This window comes from Scyliorhinus canicula, chromosome 8 (assembly GCF_902713615.1).
Source record: "Scyliorhinus canicula chromosome 8, sScyCan1.1, whole genome shotgun sequence".
NCBI classification, from domain to species: Eukaryota; Metazoa; Chordata; class Chondrichthyes; order Carcharhiniformes; family Scyliorhinidae; genus Scyliorhinus; species Scyliorhinus canicula.
This window is the reverse complement of record NC_052153.1, coordinates 148,793,663-148,811,767: the sequence shown is the minus strand read 5'-3', so window position 1 is coordinate 148,811,767 and position 18,105 is coordinate 148,793,663. Positions and strand designations below refer to the sequence as shown.

Genomic DNA, 18,105 nt, shown 5'->3' with positions numbered 1-18,105 from the left:
TATGAAGATTATTATTAAATCACTCACCACCCTAGCTTAGAAATCACTATTCCTTCACTCTCACTGGGTTAAAATCCTGGAACTCCCTCCCTAACAGCACTGTGGGTGTACCTGTACCACAGGGACTGGAGCAGTTCAAGATGGCAGAACACAACCATCTTTTGAAGGGCAATTAGGGATGGGCAATAAATGCTGGCCTAACCAGCGATGCCTTCATCCCTTAAATTAATTTTTGAAAAATTCTTTCATTTTTTAAAACTACTTTATCTGTGTTACAAAGCCAGGGCTCAGAATGTGGTCAGGGGCAAATCCCTAATCCAGCTCCTTGCCTGCTCCAAAAACCAATTCAAATTGAATCCAATTCATGGTTCCCACAAGAGAGACATACCAGATCCAGGCATTACACCTGACCACACGCTCATCTTAGCCAAAAGGCCTTAGAAACCTCAGAAAAGTTACTGTGCTTTAAAAGTTCTGTAAATTACTCATGGAAATAACTAGGCCACTTTGTTAATTATATCACCATCATTTCTGCTTAAAACTTAACTAGCTTATTATATCTCTCCTTTACGACGATGCTATGGTTTTAAGTGGCACTTTTAAGATCATGAAATGTTCCAAATCACTTAATTGTTGACAGTGAGCTCTATACGGCAATATTTAGCAAGATGGCCAAAGGCTTGGTCAAAGAAGTAGCTTTTAAGGATTCATTTAAAGGAGAGAAGAAAAGTCGTGAAACATAGGGAGGGAATTCCAGGGGCGGGATGCTGGGTCAGAGAATCCCGGGGGGGGGGGGGGGGGAGTCGTCGTGAATCCCGTCCCGCCGCTCCAACGGCGGCTGCCATATTCACCGGCGCCGGTTTTTGGGCAGGGGCGGTAATCACGCCCTGCCGGTCGGGGGGCCATTGCGGCTGCCTCCCCGACAATTCTCCGGGCCCCGCTGATAATAGTGGCTGTCTTTTTCACATTTGTAAAGCCACGACTAATTTTATTGCTTTTCCACCTTGGAAGATTTTTGCAATACTTTATTTTTCTGTTTCTGTGATGTTACAAATTGAAGGCTGCCGTTCTGTTTGTTTTTACTGGATCTGTTGAATTCTGAGTTTTACCGAAGTCTGGCTGTCTTCTGTTTGCAAACAGGTTTTGCCAGTGCATTACATCATATGCAAAAGAAGGTTAATGTGCATTTATTGATGGGATGTGGATGCAGAATATTCTGTTTTCAAACAGTTGAAACTTGAGTATGGGCTCTGATAAACTTGGCAATCCTGAATCTTGAATGTTAGAAGAGCATTGATACTGTTTCAATGAATTTGTAGCACCACAGTATGCTGGAATTTAATCGAGTTCTAAGCAAATAAAAAATTATTTCATTTTTCAAATTTGCTATCGGTGATATTTCCATTAAAGGCACTTTACTTCATTTCTTTAGCTCACTTGGGTTATGCGTTCTTACGGGTTTTTTTTTTAGATATTGGCTGATGAAGAACATTACATTGGAAGTCAGTAGAATGAATTAGTGAAGTAAAATTATAGTGTAAGAATGGCTTTATTCGATTATTGGAGATTCCCTACTTAATGGCATGTTTTACGTTGCTTTGTTGAATGAGTCTCAACAACACTGATACAGCAAAGTGACTTAAAACGTGGCACAGTGGTGCTGTAAAAATACAGATGGTGACTCAAAGCTTGGTCATGGAGATGGGCTTTCAGGAGAGTTTTTAAAGGATTAAAGGATATGGAGAGACAGATGGCCTTATGGAGTGAAAACGAGGCCGAGGGGCTGAAGTGTCGACCATCAATGGTGGTATCAATGGAAGGAGGTCAGAATTAGAAAAATGGAGGGTTTGGAGGGCTGATGAGGCTGGGGGCATGGTGGTTACAAACTGGCTCCTTAATCCAGAGCAAAAACAGAAAATGCTGGACAAGCTCAGCAGGTCTGACAGCATCTGTGGAGGGAGAAGGGAGAAAACATTTTGAGAAGGACGGGTTGCATCTAAACTGGAGGGAGATAAATATCCTGGCAGCGCAGTTTGCTAGTGTCATGTGAGAGGGTTTAAACTAGTGTGGCAGGGGGGATGGAACCAGAGCAATAGGTCAGAAGGTGAAATAACTGAGGGAGAACTAGAGAATAGGGCCAGTAAGACTCCGAGGAGGAACGGGCAGGGAGATGTTGCAAAACACAGACTGGTGATCTGAAGTGCACTTATCAATGCAAGAAGTATAACAGGTAAGGCAGATGAACTTAGAACTTGGAACTATGATGTGTTGCCATTACAGAGAATTGGTTGAGGGAGGGACAGGAATGGCAGCTACAGGATTTGGATGTTTCAGGTGGGATAGAGGGGGATGTAAAAGGGGTGGGGGAATTGCACTACTGGATAAGGAGAATATCACAGCTGTCCTGCGGGAGGACACCCAAGAGGGCTCATGCAGCGAGGCAATATGGGTAGAGCTCAAGAATTGGAAGGGTGCTATCACAATGTTAGGGGTTTACTACAGACCTCCCAACAGGCAGCGGGAGACAGAGGATCAGGTATGGAGGCATTTTGTGGAAAGGTGTAAAAGCAACAGGATTGTTGTGATGATTTTAACTCCCCCCTATTGTCATAATATCCACTCATGTATATAATGAGATGCAGACAGGCAGTGATTGACACACAGGATGACCAATGAACACACAACACAGAACAGCCAATTACCAGACAGGTCACCACCACTATAAAGCCCACAGGGCATTAAGACTCTCCCTCTCTCAGGACCCAGCTACTGAGACAGTCAGAGTGCACAAGCCAGTGAGCACTATTACCATGCGGTAGCTAGTAAGTCTGGTCAAGCCCGTAGGAGGTCATCAGTTGAATTAGTAGAGTGTCAACCCACAGCTGAACATGTACAGCAGTCCATAGTTAAATAAAACAGTGTTGGATCATCTCGTGTGTCAGACGTTTGTTTCTAGCTTCCCTGCATCCAGTTGCACTCAACGTCGAACCAACCTGCCTAACACATCACCTATATTGACTGGGACTCGCGTAGTGCTAAGAGCTTGGATAAGGCAAAATTTGTAAGGAGCATGCAGGAGGGCTTCTTGAAACAATATGTAGATCATCCAATTAGGAAACGGGCCGTGCTGGATTTGGAATTGGGGAATGAGCTTGGCCAGGTGGTATAAGTTTCAGTAGGGGAACATTTCGGGTAAAGTGACCATAATTCAGTACGTTTTTTCAGGTACTGTTGCAGAAAGATAAGAGTAGTTCTCAGATGAAGGTACGAAATTGGGGGAAGGCTAATTACATCAATATTGGGCAGGAACTGAAGACTATAGATTGGGGGCAGATGTGTGAGGGTAAATCAACATCTGGCATGTGGGAAGCTTTTAAATGTCAGTTGATAGGAATTCAGGACCGGCATGTTCCTGTGAGGAAGAAGGATAAGTGTGACAAGCTTTGAGAACCTTGAATAACAAAGGCTATTGTGAGCATAGTCCAAAAGAAAAAGGAAGCATTTGTAAGGGCTAGAAGGCTGGGATCAGATGAAGCCCATGAGGAATATAAGGAAAACAGGAAGGAACTTCAGAAAAGGAGTCAGGAAGGCTAAAGGGGTCACGAAAAGTCATTGGCAAACAGGATTAAGGAAAATCCGAAGGCTTTTTACACGTATATAAAGAGAAAGAGGATAGCCAGGGAAAGGGTTGGCTCACTCAAGGACAGGGGAGGGAATCTATGCGTGGAGCCAGAGGAAATGGGCGAGGTACTAAATGAGCACCTTGCATCAGTATTCGCCAAAGAGAAGGACTTGGTGGATGATGAGTCTGGGGAAGGTTGTGTAGATAATTTGGATCACATTGAGATCAAAAAGGCGGAGGTGTTGGGCGTCTTGAAAAATATTAAGGTAGATAAGTCCCCAGGGCCTGATGGGATCTACCCCAGAATACTGAGGGAGGCAAGGGAGGAAATTGCTGGGGCCATGACAGAAATGTTTGTATCCTCACTGGCTACAGGTGAGGTACCAGAGGATTAGAGAATAGCTAATGTTGTTCCTTTGTTTAAGAAGGGTAGCAAGGATAATCGAGGAAATCACAGGCCAGTGAGCCTGATAATCAGTGGTACAGAAATTATTGGGAGAGGGTTCTTTGAGACAGGATTTACTCCCATTTGGAAGCAATTGGACGTAGAAGTGAGAGGCAGCATGGTTTTGTGAAGGGAGGTCGTGCCTCAATGACTTGATTGAGTTTTTCGAGGAAATGACAAAGATGATTGATGAAGGTAAGGCACTGGATGTTGTCTACATGGACTTCAGCAAGGTCTCTTATGGCAGTCTGGTACAGAAGATGGAGTCACTTGGGATTAGAGGTGAGCTGGCAAGATAGATACAGATCTGGCTTGGTCATAGAAGCAGAGGGTAGCAGTGGAGAGGTGCTTTTCTGAATGGAGGGCTATGACTCGTGATGTTTCGCGCAGGATTAGTGCGAGCACCTTTTTTTTGTAGTATATAAAAATGATTTGGAGAAAAATGTAACTGGTCTGATTAGTAAGTTTGCGGATGACACAAAGTTTGGTGGAATTGCGGATAGTGATGAGGACTATCAGAGGATACAGCAGTTTACTGATCGGTTGGAGACTTGGGCGGAGAGATGGCAGATGGAGTTTAATCTGGACAAATGTGAAGTAACGCATTTTGGAAAGTCTAATACAGGTGGGAAATATACAGTAAATGGCAGAACCCTTAGAGTATTGACAGACAGAGGGTTCTGGGTGTACAGGTCCACAGGTCACGAAGTAGCAGTGCAGGTAGAGAAGGTAGTCCAGAAAGCATACGGCATGCTTGCCATCATCAGACAGGGCATTGAGTATAACGATTGGCAAGTCAAGCTTTATAGAACCTTAGGCCACAATTGGAATATAGTGTTTAATTCTGGTTGCCACACTATCAGAAGGATGTGGAGGCTTTGGAGAGGGTACAAAAGAGGTTTACCAAGATGTTGCCTGGTATGGAGGGCAGTAGCTATGAGGAATGGTTGGATAAACTCATTTTCTTCTCACTGGAATGACAGAGGTTGAGGGGCGACCTGATAGAAGTTTACAAAATTATGAGGGGCATGGACAGAGTGGATAGTCAGAAGCTTTTTCCCCAAGGTGGAAGAGTCAATTACTAGGGGACACAGGTTTAAGGTGCGAGGGACAAAGTTTAGAGGAGATGTGTGAGGCAGAGGGTAATAGGTGCCTGGAACTTGCTGCCGGAGGAGGTGGTGGAAGCAGCTACGATAGTGACGTTCAAGGGGCGTCTTGACAAATACATGAATCGGATAGGAATAAAGGGATACGGACCCCGGAAGTATAGAAGGTTTTAGGGTCAATGGGCAGCATGGTCGACTTTTAGGTTAGATGGGCAGCATGGTCGGTGCAGGCTTGAGGGCCAAAGAGCCTGTTCCTGTGCTGTACTTTTCTTTGTTCTTTTTCCTTTGAGTCGGATGACTCTTTGTCAAAGCTAGAGAGAACTGCAAATAGGATCAGATTTGTACTGTTGTTGGGGGTGGGGGTGGGAGTAGAGCAGTGGGGCTGGGCGGAGAGCCAACGATAGATGGAGATTGACAAAGATGTCATGGATAGAAAGACAAAAGGAATGTAAATGGTGATCATGGTAAAGAAGGATGCTGATAGTGGCACATAAAGAGATTATAATATGTTAATGACAGAACAATGGTAAGCAGTATATCAAAGTACAACTAGGAACAGATAGCTCAAGTGGGGTGGAGGAGGGGGGGGACCATGGCTAGGGAAAAATGGATTGATGGAAATAAAAACAGGGTGAAAGTGGAGGAGAGGGTTCAGTCTAAAGTTGTTGAACTCAATGTTAACTCTGGTAGGTTGTAACATGCTTATTCGGAAGATGAGGTTATGTTCCCTCAGTTTGCATTGGGTTTCACTAGAACATTGCAGTAGGCCAAGGATGGACATGTGGACAGGAGAGCATGACGATGAGTTAAAATGGCAAGCGACAGGCAAGTCTGGATGCAGCTTGCGAACGGACCAAAGGCGTTTCACAAAGCTCCAATGTAGAGTAGTCCATATTGGGAGCAGCGAATGCAATAGGCCAGATTGAAGGAGGAGCATGGGAAGCTCTGCCTCACCTGAAAAGAGTGTTTAGGCCCTTGGATGGTGAGTAAAGAGGAGGTAAAGGAGCAGGTGTTACACCTTTGCGATTGCATGGGAAGGTGCAGAAGGCAACAAAAGAAGAGTTCAGCATCATGCCGAGCCTGAGCTTTGTTGAAGTGGGGGCATTTGGGTATGAAGCGGAGTACAGCATGTTCAGCCTCTGAGAGGGGAAGGTCAGAGGAAATAGTAAATATAAGGCAAGGGTTGGGGTTAGAAAGGACAGAGTCTGAGGGACAGGAAGGGTGGAGGGTCCTGGATGTACATTGGTATCAGTAAGTTCCTTAACACCTGAAAGGAAGAGAAAAAGTTTATGTTAAGGCATATTAATGTATTATTTCCAATTCTCTCTAGCTTTGACAAAGTGTCATCCAGATTTGAAATGTTAGCTCCCTTTTCTCTCCACAGATGCTGCCAGACCTGCTGAGATTGTCCAGTATTTTCTTTTTGTATTTCAGATTCCAGTATCTGCAGTAATTTGCTTTTATCCATAATCCAGAGACCTGGGCTGATCATCCGGAGACTTGAGTTCACATCCCACCACGGTAGCTGGGGAATTTTAATTTGGTCAATTAACTAATTCTTAAATAAATAAGTGTCAGTAATGATGACCATGAAACTACCCAATTGCCTAAATCCATCTGGTTCGCTAATATCCTTTAAGAAGGAAATCTGTCCTCCTCACCTGATGTGGCCAAGATGTAACTCTTTAAGTGTCCTCTGAAATGGCCCAGTCAACCACTCAGCACATCAGGGATAGACAATAAATGCTGACTTTGTCTGCGAATCCCACCAAATGAATAAATTTAAAAAATAGAGAAACTGGAGTGTGAAACTATGGAGTGATTTGTGCAGGAGGAAGAACATGGTACATTTGAAGTGTTGGTAAACTAAGCCATCCATGATAGCAGGGAAAGAATAAGAAAATAACTGAACAGGTACATGCCAAAGGACCAAAAATAACACCCAAACTGCTCAATTGATTGCAACGTATGTATGGCAAAAAAACATGGAGCTAGGTCAGCTCCATGTAAGAGTGACTTGGGCGGGTTAGGATTAGAGTTTTGCATGAGCTGAAGGTAAGGAGAATGGGAGGCTGGGCAGGAGAGCAGTGGAATCACCAAAACTGTAGTTAACAAAGACATGGCTGAAGATTTGAGATCTAGATGCAGGGGGCGGGGATGTAGGTGCGCAGAGTTAAAAAGGGACAAGTAGAAAGCCATTATGGTAAAATTAAAAAGGCGTTGGAAGCTCTTCTGCTAATTTAAATAATTTCTGAATTTCTAGATTTTAAAATTTATTTTGGCACATAAATGCTGATCAAGAAAACCTAACTTGGAGTTGCTGATTCAGATATGAGTTGACTTACAGTTATTGTATATTAAAGTTTCTGAGTTTGTTGCAACATGCTATTTCAAAATGTACTAAAAAGTCCAATACCACATTACCTGGTATAAGTGTCTGCATTTAACACTGATTTTTCTTATTTTCTTGTTTTAGTGGTGAAATCTCCCCATCTAGCCCGTTACACAGATATCCTTAACATAGCTTTATTCACAAAACTCAGAGAGCACAGGTTTCAGTTTAATTTCCCTGACACAGGTAGAAACGGGTTCTGATATAAATTTAAGAATAATACCTGAACCTTCCCCAGTTAGTAACACTGACTAAAAGCAAATTACTGTGGATGCTGGAATCTGCTGGGGCTTTGACAAAGGGTCATCTGGACTCTAAATGTTAGCTCTTTTCTCTCCCGACAGATGCTACCAGACCTGCTGAGATTTTCCAGCATTTTCTCTCCCCAGTTAGTAATAGCTGCTCCAACATTCAACTAGAGCCTTCATTGTGACAGGATTTCAACAGTTCTAACCTGTCTGAGAAGCAACTAATTGCTGATAAAACAATCTGCAAAAGTAGACAGGTGTCTTAAATGCTGTAAGAACCTACCAAAATTGCCGTGCCTTTCTTCCCCCTCCCACCCAAACAACTTTGAACTTGAGTAGATTGCTGTACTGCTTACGGATTGTCCTTAGTGGAGTAATTTTTGATGTGCTAATTTATAGATCATACAGTTTACCCACTCTGACACCATAAATGGCAACCTTGACAAATAATCGCAGGAAAATGGGTGGCTCGTGAATCGGAAAACATCCACCCTGTAAAGGGTGGAGTTGATGCTCAACAAAAACATCAGAGCACCTTCCCACATCCCGCACCCCTCCCAAGACCAAAGCCCCCACTGTGAAATATAGTCCCCCCACCCCCCCGCCCAGTTTTGGTCCTGGAATGGACTTGTTCAACCCCTTGTATTGAAAATTCACAAATTTAAGCATCGTGAAACACTGAACTTTTATTGTCCTCCTTCCATTAATCTGAAAGCTGGGGCCTGGGTGGAACTTATCTTGGTTGCCCTACTCCTCCTGCTCCCCCTCCTCAGTCCAATTCTCTCCCCTGCTCCATCACCCTGCTTTTCCTGAATGCTGTGCTTGGTCTTGATTCCTGTGTGCATGGACATAGTAGATCAAAAGGGAATATTTCAAATGTAAGCGGTCTGTGTGCTGAATGAGCATATTGCTAACTATCAAATACATTAGAATGATTTTCCATATTGGCAGTAATTTCAATGTTTAATTATGTTGATTTGCCCATAGCTGTGCTCTGGCAACTTAATGCCTGATAGTTTACTTATGCTTACTGGGTAAGCCTGAGGGTTCAGATTTGGTTTTGACATGCTACAAAGTCAGAGAGCCTGTCAGTTCTTGCGGTCAATTTCAATAAGAATGACCTCTTGGTTGCGGTACTAGAAGGTGACTCCTACCTGTTGTAATGCCCTCCAGGGAGGCAGTCAATGCCTTCAGGAATAAGGGCATAAACTAAAACGGTTGGGCAGTGCAGTGATGAAGCCAGGCTTCTTTTAATATCTCTACTTTGAAAAAGCAAAGTAAAAATTGGGATGCAGTGAATCTTGATTGATCTGCCCTCGTTAACCTAAATAATCTATAAAATGGATTTCATGACGGCCACGATGAATGCAAAATATTTTACTTAGCAGAGGGTGAAAATGCCTATTCAAATCAGGTAAAAAATGCCAGAAAAAGGTGTCTCAGCTGCTTGCAGTCAAATTCCTCCACTCGCTGGATTCCATCTAAGGAAAGGGTTGGGCACAATGATTGTGTGTCCTATAGGCCTCTCCACAAGAGAAATAGCTTGTCATTCATTGTCAAGGCTTTTCCATGATGAATAACCACTAAGATGAAGTCCCTTGGAACTCAGAAAGAAGTAATGGTATTAGTTGTATTCCATTGTATGCGGGTGGTAGACATTAATTGGGGATTCACTAGTGCCCCCATAAATAGAAGCAGATGGAAACTGTGGTTGTTGAGTTGGGTGGTGCATGCTTTTAACGTGTAACTCTTAAGTAAAAAGTATGTAAAACATTGATTCCAGTTCTATTCTTCACCATCTGGTTATTGAAATGGAAAATCGTAGCAGAGATGGTTGCCCAAAGGTGGGGATTGAAAACTAATAGAACATTTTAGTTGGTAAATTAAAATCCTAGTGACCATTTCAAAAATGGGAGAAAGCAAGTGTAAATTGTTGGGGTATGATGACACTTTGATAATCTGTCTGAACAATATGACAGTGGTAGAATGAATTGGATATGTAGACATGGATTATATGCCCACCATAGAGAAAACATGATATTCCCATGGCATTGTATATATAGAAGTAAAATCAGACATAAAGTATTCTGTGAGATGGATTCCCATCCATTGAATATTGAAGGAAGTTTGGACCTTCTATTATAGTTCACATCTGAAATCGACAAAAGAGATATCTGTTAAACGCTAATTAGGCATTGTTAGAATTTGATAGATTTCAGAAAAAAAGATGGTCATTCCATGGATTAATATGTCATGGACTTCAGCAATTAAAAAGAAGATTGACGCAAACCAAGTTGAGGATCGGTATTAGTGTTTACATTACTGGATTGTGCTAAAATGTCACAATTGGACAGACAATTGGTTTCAATTGCTGTTTGGTCCTTGGAGAAGGAGACCCCGTTGGATTAGTTGTCTGCTATCTTCAGACAGTTCCTGGCACAGTCATTTACTTCAGCCGATGTGGAACGAATGAGACATTTCACACTGACACAAAAAAATAGAAGACTGGATCATTGCCAGATTTAAGTAAAGTTCAGATATTGACACCAGCACCAATGCAACATAAGGATTAAAGACAGGTAGTGTCTAGATGAAAACACCTATGTCAGCATAAGATAAAATTGGAATAGTAGTAATGGCCAGTTGAATGCCAAAGGGACAGCTATAGAGCGCTTCAGGCGTGGTTCAATGTATCATTATGGGCACTTTGCAAGAATACCAGTATAAGGGGAAAACAACAATTTAAACTATGAGAAGAGAATGATGATTTATTGGCAAGTGGACTCTGGTAGAGGCATTGCAGGCAATGCAGTTTATGGTGACTGACAAATAACTGCCAAGCATTGTATGAAATTTAAACCAGGCAGCTTGACCCCGATTGGTCAAGGCATTGCCCTAGGAAATGAATCAGTGAATGGCTGTCACTTTTTGTTCAGTTGAAATATGGGTGTATATGTTCTTTCTGTCTGCAAAGTACAGGGCCTTGTATATTAATATATGTAGCTTCCAGTACACGCCAATGCACCACGCTGCAGGCTTGATTGGCTATCTTAAATTGGTTGCCAGTGCAAATTTGAGCACACTGAGAATTATTTAACAAATATTGTCCAATCGCAGAATCGCACCTAATTAAAACAAAATGTATTTTATTACAAACATGTGTCAAAACAGGTTACAACAAATATACACCCCATGCTTCCCAACAATCAACTATATAGTCTGTCCAACATTTTTACCATTTTTAAACCCCCCCCCCCCCCCCCCCCCCCGCCCGGGGGGGGGGGGGGGCACCTGCCCACCACAACGAACAGCTCCTCAAACACGGTCACAAACATCCCCTACCTTTTCTCAAACCCCTCTGCAGAGCCTCTTAACTCATGCTTTATCTTCTCCAACCGCAGGAAGTCACCCAACCAAGCCGCTGTCCCTGGTGGCGATATCCACCGCCACTCCAGCAGAATTTGCTGCTGTGCAATCAGAGAGGTGAAGGCCACAACATCGGCTTTCCTCCTCTCCATGAGCTTCTCTGAAACCCCAAATATCACCAGCAAAGGGTGACCTCTTCCACTATCTTGGCTAAGACCTCAAACACTCCTGCCCAGAATCTTCCCAATTTTGCAACCCCAAAACATGTGCGCATGATTTGCTGGCCCCTGCCCACACCTCTCACACTCCTCTGCTACCCCCTGGAAGAACCCGCTCATCCTCCCCCAAGTCATATGCATCCTGTGCACCACCTTAAACTATATCAGATTCATCCTTGCACAGGAGGAGGTCCCGTTTACCCTACTCAGTGCCTCACTCCATACTCCCCAAATGATCTTTCCTCCCAACTCTCCTTCCCATTTCTCCTTGATCTTCCCGTTTGATCTGACCACCCGCTCGCTTCCCTGCTCCCCAGCCACTTGTATATATTCCCAATTCTTCCCTCCTCTTCCACATCTGGAGGCATCAGTCACTCCAGCAGGGTGTATCCCAGAAACCTAGGGAACCCTCTCCAGACCTTTCGCGCAAAGTCCCTAACCTGCAGATACCTGCACTCACTCCCCCTCGGCAGCTTTACCCTCTCCCTTATCTCTTCCAAACTGGCAAACCCTTCCTCCAAATACAAATCCCTCACCTTGACCAGCCCCACTTCGCTCCACCTCCTGTATGCACTGTCCACACCCCCCCCCCCCCCCCCCCCGCGCCAGATTAAACCCATGGTTCTCGCACAACGCGTTAGCACCGACATCCATTCCACCCTAAAATGCCTCCTCAACTGATTTCATATCTTCACCGTGGACTGCACCACCGGGCTCCCTGAATATATGCTCGGAGCCATTGGCAACGCCTCCATCACCAAAGCCCTCAAACAGGACCCCTGAACAAGTTTCCTCCTCCAAGCTAACCCACTCTATCCCTTCTCCTTCCCACCATCGCCGCACCTTATCCACATTTGCCGCCCAATAAAAATGAAGCAGATTCGGCAACGCCTAACCCCCCTGATGCCTCTGCCTCTGTGGCAGGGTCAGCAGAGTCCTACCCACCCTCGGCACCTTCCCTGCCCATACAAAGTCCGAAATGATTGTGTCCAATTTCCGAAAAAAAGGCCTTTGGTATAAAGATCCGGAGAGCCTGAAAAATAAACAACAACCAAACCTATCCCTCACTACCGTAAATGACATCCCATCTAAATTAGCACACCGTCCCAGCTCATTCACAGGAAATACCTCACTTTTCCCTCTATTCAGCTTGTACCCCGAGAACCCTCTAAACCTCCCCAGCAGGCCCATAATCCTTCCCACACTCTCCAACGGATCCGTAACATACAGTAACAGGTCATCGGAATAGAGTGACAACCGATGCTCCCTCTGTCCCCTCATAATTCCCTTCCACTCTGCTGACCCCATAAGAGCCATCGGCGACGGCTCTATGGCCAGCGCAAACAGCAGCAGCGACAGCGGGCACCCCTGCCTCGTACCCCTGTGTAAGTCAAAGCTTCACAAACTCATATTATTCATCCTCACACTCGCCCTTGGTTCCACATACAACAACCGCCCCCATGCCACACATCCCGGCCCAAACCCAAACCTTTCCAGAATCTTGAACAAGTACCGCCACTCCACCCGATCAAATGCCTTCTCCGCGTCCATGGTCACCACCATCTCCGGTACCAGAGCCCCGACGGATTCATTTCTACATTCAACAGCTGTCTTATGTTACTCGCGAACTGCCTGCCCTTCACAAAGCCAGTTTGATCTTCTGCAACCACCCATAGGATACAATCCTCCAGCCACCCCACCAACAACTTAGCCAATACTTTCACATCCGTGTTCAATAGTGATATGCGCCGATATGACCCACATTCCACCAGGACCATCCCATTTTACGGGATTAGCGTGACTACTGCCTGTGTCATCGTCTCCGGTAGTTCCCCCTTCATTAAATGCCCCAACAGGTGTGGTGCCATGTCCTTCGCAAATTCCTGATAAATTTCCACTGGGTACCTGTTCCCCGACTTCATACCCCTGATACTATCCAGCACCTCCCTCAGCACAGGGGCTCCTCCAACTCTTGCATCTTTACTTCCTCACTGGGGAAACTCCAGCTCACCCAGCAGAATCACATCTAGTTTTGGACTTTGAGTTTTGCAAACACGAGCTGTTTGGGTACAGTCTGTACCTTGCCCATTGTGAACAGCAGCTGGGACATGCTGTTTGATGCAACCACCAGTCTTTGGCATATATTGCCTACATATCTAGCATCACTCTGGCACTGAAATTCATCACACATTACTCATTTGTGAGATAGGCAGAGCGGCTTGACAATCCCTGAAACCATTCTCGGGAATCGTTTCTGCAATGCCTTCACATCCTTCCGAAAGTGTGGGCCCCAGAACTGTCTGCAGTATTCCAGCTGCGATTGAATTTGTCTTATGCAAGTCCAATAAGTCCAACATAACTTCCTTGCTTTTGCACTCTTTGCCCTTGTTAATAAAGCCTAGGATGCTGTATGTTTTATTAGCTTTCTCTCAACCTGACCTGCTATCTTCAATGCTTTATGCACAAATACACCCAGATCCCTTGCTCCTGCACACACTTTAAAAATGTACTCTTCATTTTAGATTGTCTCTCCATGTTCTTCCTGTCAAAATGAATCATTTCATATTTCTCTGCATTGAACATCATTTGTCACCGGTCCACTCATTCCACCAATTTGTCTATGCCCTTTTGAAGTTCAACACTTCATCACAGTTTATAATAGGGCAGCACGGTAGCATTGTGGATAGCACAATTGCTTCACAGCTCCAGGGTCCCAGGTTCGATTCCGGCTTGGGTTACTGTCTGTGCGGAGTCTGCACATCCTCCCCGTGTGTGCGTGGGTTTCCTCCGGGTGCTCCGGTTTCCTCCCACAGTCCAAAGTTGAGCGGGTTAGGTGGATTGGCCATGATAAATTGCCCTTAGTGTCCAAAATTGCCCTTAGTGTTGGGTGGGGTTACTGAGTTATGGGGATAGGGTGGAGGTGTTGATCTTGGGTAGGAGGTAGGGTGCTCTTTCCAAGACCGGTGCAGACTCGATGGGCCGAATGGCCTCCTTCTGCGCTGTAAATTCTATGTAATACTTCCAAGTTTCATATCATCTGCGAATTTTGAAATTATGTCCGTACATCAAGGTCTGTGTCATTAATATATATCAGGACAAGCACAGGTGCAACTTTGAAACCTGGGGAACTCCAGTGCAAACCTTCCTTCAGCCCACAAAACATCCATTAACCACTCACCAGTTGATTCCTGTCAGTCAGCCAATTTCAAATCTTTATTTTAATTGTCCATTTTATTCGATTAACCATAACATTGCCTAACATCTGTCAAAAGCACACTTTTTCTTCATTATCTTAATTTCTATTTTTTTTGCCATCCAAGAAGTTCTGGATTTGCTTTCCGTACCTTTCCCATTCCAGGGAAGATACCTTTGTTCTTTGATTGTGCCGGAACACACTCTTCTTTGAAGGTAGCCAGATTCGTCAATACCTCATTGAAGTTAGCTTCCCCCAGTTAATTAGTTTTATTCTGGATTGATCTTTACCACCCAAAACTTTATGATACAATGATCACTGTCCCCTGAATGTTCTACTACTGACTCTTGATCCATTTCATTCCCAAGAATCAGATCCAGCAGTACTTCCTTTCTTGTTGGATTGGGAAAATTTTCCAGAACACACTCTAGGAACTCTTGTCCATCTCTGCCCTTTACACTACCACAATCCCAGTATTCGGATAATTAAAGTCCGCATTATAACGGCTCCGTACTACTTGCACCTCTCTAATTTCTTTGCACATTTGTTCCTCTGCTCGGTATTTCATGGATGATGGACTACACCGAACAATCTAATTGCATCTTTTTTGTTCCTTAACTTTAGACAAATACATTCTGTCCTTCAGCCCACTAGGAGCCTTACTCCAGAATTGCAATACTCTATAAAATGAATACCATCACCCCTCTTCCCTTTTCTCCTTTTCTATCTTTCCTGAACACCTTTTGTCCTGGAATATTTAACACCTAGTCCTCCTCTACATGTTATGTAGGTTAGGTCATTGTTTCTTGTGGGTTAATGTTGTTGCTCTTTATGATATGATGTTATATCCCAACAGCATCGCCAATACTATGGGTATTTCTATTTATCTTGGTGAACCACAAGCCTTCCCTTATATTGATTAAATGACCACATAACCAGTTAGTTAGTTCAAAAGATGGTTTATTTACATACACAAGGGTTACTTCGACATGCAAACACAATATCTACTATGAGTTAAACTACACCTATCAGCTACAATAACCTATACTTAACTTCAGGGCGACCGGCACTGTGCAAATGGATAAGGCCTTTATCTGGATTTCACTTGGCTGGTTCGAAGAAAGTGGCTCTGTCTCTGCTGGGCTCATCCATCAGGTAGCGATCGTTGGTCTTGAACTTGGCTGGCTGTTCTTTCTACAGTTGGCTGGCACAGGCCAGATTCAAAGGAGGCTGGCACAGGTCGGATCCAAAAGAGGCAGAACACATGGCTGTGTCCCCTTTTATCCCTCTGGGATCTCGCGCTCTTTGGGGCAGTCCTTGATCTTGGACCCAATAGTTCGATAGGGCTCTGATCACTGCCTTTGATTTCGGCCAATAAAGAGGCGGGTGCCTTGGTGGCTGGGCGGGTCCTTAGCGGTCATTGACCTTGGCAGTTAGGCTCTCTGAGTAAAGGGAGTGGCCCCGATCAATCTGTAGCTGTACCGGTTTCTTGATTGGAGTCCTATTGTTCTGGGGAACGGGCCACTAAAATGCAAACGAGCGGGGGTTTCGATCAGGACTAGCTACCTGCGTTTCAAATATACAGAAACTCTGTATCTGTCTGAGTCCTGGGTTGGCCATAATTCCCATGGTCCTTTGCAGGTGGCCATCTCAGATGGCTACAATGTACACTACAAAAAGTGAGTAAGAAAACGTTACGGATTTACCTCGCTGGTGGGCGGCACGGTAGCACAGTGGTTAGCACTGTTGTTTCACAGCGCCAGGGTCCCAGGTTCAATTCCCACTTGGGTCACTGTCTGTGCAGAGTCTGCATGTTCTCCCCCTGTCTCCCTGGTTTCCTCCGGGCGCTCTGGTTTCCTCCCACAAGTCCCGAAAGACGTGTTTGTTAGGTGAATTGGACATTCTGAATTCTCCCTCTGTGTACCCAACCAGACCCCAGAGTGTGGTGACTAGGGAATTTTCACAGTAACTTCATTGCAGTGTTAATGTAAGCCTACTTGTGACGAAAAAGATTATAAAGATTTTCTAAATGCTGATGATAAAGGAAATATCTAAAATTAAATGTGTGTGAAAGAGCTGTAAGTGAAATATAGGGAGCAGATTAAATATCTCTTTCCATTTGCATTTTTAAAAGTTCAAGTACTTGCAGTGACTGAATTAGGATGTACTTCAGAAGTTAAAATTAGTATTTGAGTTAATTTATTTCAAAAGCAGATGGTCAGTTTAACAGAATACCAAGTAACTTGCCTTTTTCAAATTGCTTTATTTTTAAATATGTTTGTTTGCTCCATCTGCTGATTTTTTTTGTTTGTGCAGATAATTGGGCAGCTGGACGTGTGCAACTCCTAATGTCTGAAAGAAACGTAACGGAGGATGACATGTCAAGCGGAGACTTGGGTAATGGCCTCTGCAGGAAACCTGGTGGAATTTATGAACAGAAAGGAGGTTCAGTTAATGAGAACCCAAAACCAAGACAAGGATCAGATGTTGACTCCGTTTCTAGTAGGAGTGTAAAAGTGGCCGAAAAGAATGGGATTAAGCTTTCCCATTGGACAAAATACGGTAACCTCTATGATTCATTTCATAAACGAACAACTTCCGATGGGTTAGGTACCAGCAGATGGTCGCGGAGTAGTGGTAAATTTAACTTTCTTTTAGGATTATGTCTGCTTGCAATGTGAATAACCTTTGATAAATTATGAAACTTCAATGTTTGGCTCAGAAGTTTGAAATACCTGAAATAGATGCACTTTATATAGTGATCATGTTTTTAAATCTCACTCGTTTATTTCTTGGCTGAAAATTCTGGCTTGGCAGATAATTGTGCTCTTTAACCTAAATGCAATCGTTTGACATCTCAAACATTAATATAATGATGTCCCTTGTTCTGAAAATTAGAATAAAATCTACAGATTCTAAGGGATGGGCTGTCAGGTACAAAGGGGTGAAATGTACATTTAAATACACATGTACCAGAGCAGGTCGAAGGCTAGGAATCCTCCGGCGAGGAACGCATCCCCTAACCCCCAAAAGCCTGTCTACCATTTACAAGGCACAAGTCAGGAGTGTAATGGAATACTCTCCACTTGCCTGGATGAGTGCAGCTCCAACAACACTCAAGACGCTCAACACTATCCAGGAACATGCAACCCGCTTAATAACTCCCCCTTCCACAAACATTCAAACCCTCCACCACCGACGAACAGTGGCACGTGTACAATTTTGCACTGCAGGAACTCGCCAAGGCTCCTTAGGCAGCACCTTCCAAATCCACGACCACTACCATCTAGAAGGACCAGAGCAGCAGATATCTGGGAACCCCACCACCTGGAGGTTCCCCTCCAAGTCACTCACTAACCTGAGTTGTAAATATGTCGTCGTTCCTTCACCGTCGCTGGGTCAAAATCCTGGAAATCTCTCCCTTTGCACTGTGGGTGTAATTACACCTCAGGGACTGCAGCGGTTCAAGAAAGCAGCTCATCACCACCTTCTGAAGAGCAATTAGGAATGGGCAA

The 18,105-nt window shown here is 44.2% G+C and overlaps 1 protein-coding gene across 4 annotated transcripts in view; it reads left to right on the top strand.

Annotated features, from left to right (window-relative positions):
* The window catches only part of ccdc125 (coiled-coil domain containing 125), an 83,610-nt gene that overhangs the window by 1,725 nt on the left and 63,780 nt on the right, over positions 1-18,105 (top strand). For 3 of the 4 annotated variants that reach the window (XM_038805403.1, XM_038805402.1, XM_038805401.1), the window contains exon 2: positions 16,907-17,227. In XM_038805403.1, coding sequence (XP_038661331.1) covers positions 16,939-17,227 — 289 coding nt within the window. In that variant the 5' untranslated portion in view covers positions 16,907-16,938. The remainder of the gene's footprint in view (positions 1-16,906; positions 17,228-18,105) is intronic. The other variant, XM_038805404.1, reaches the window with a different exon arrangement.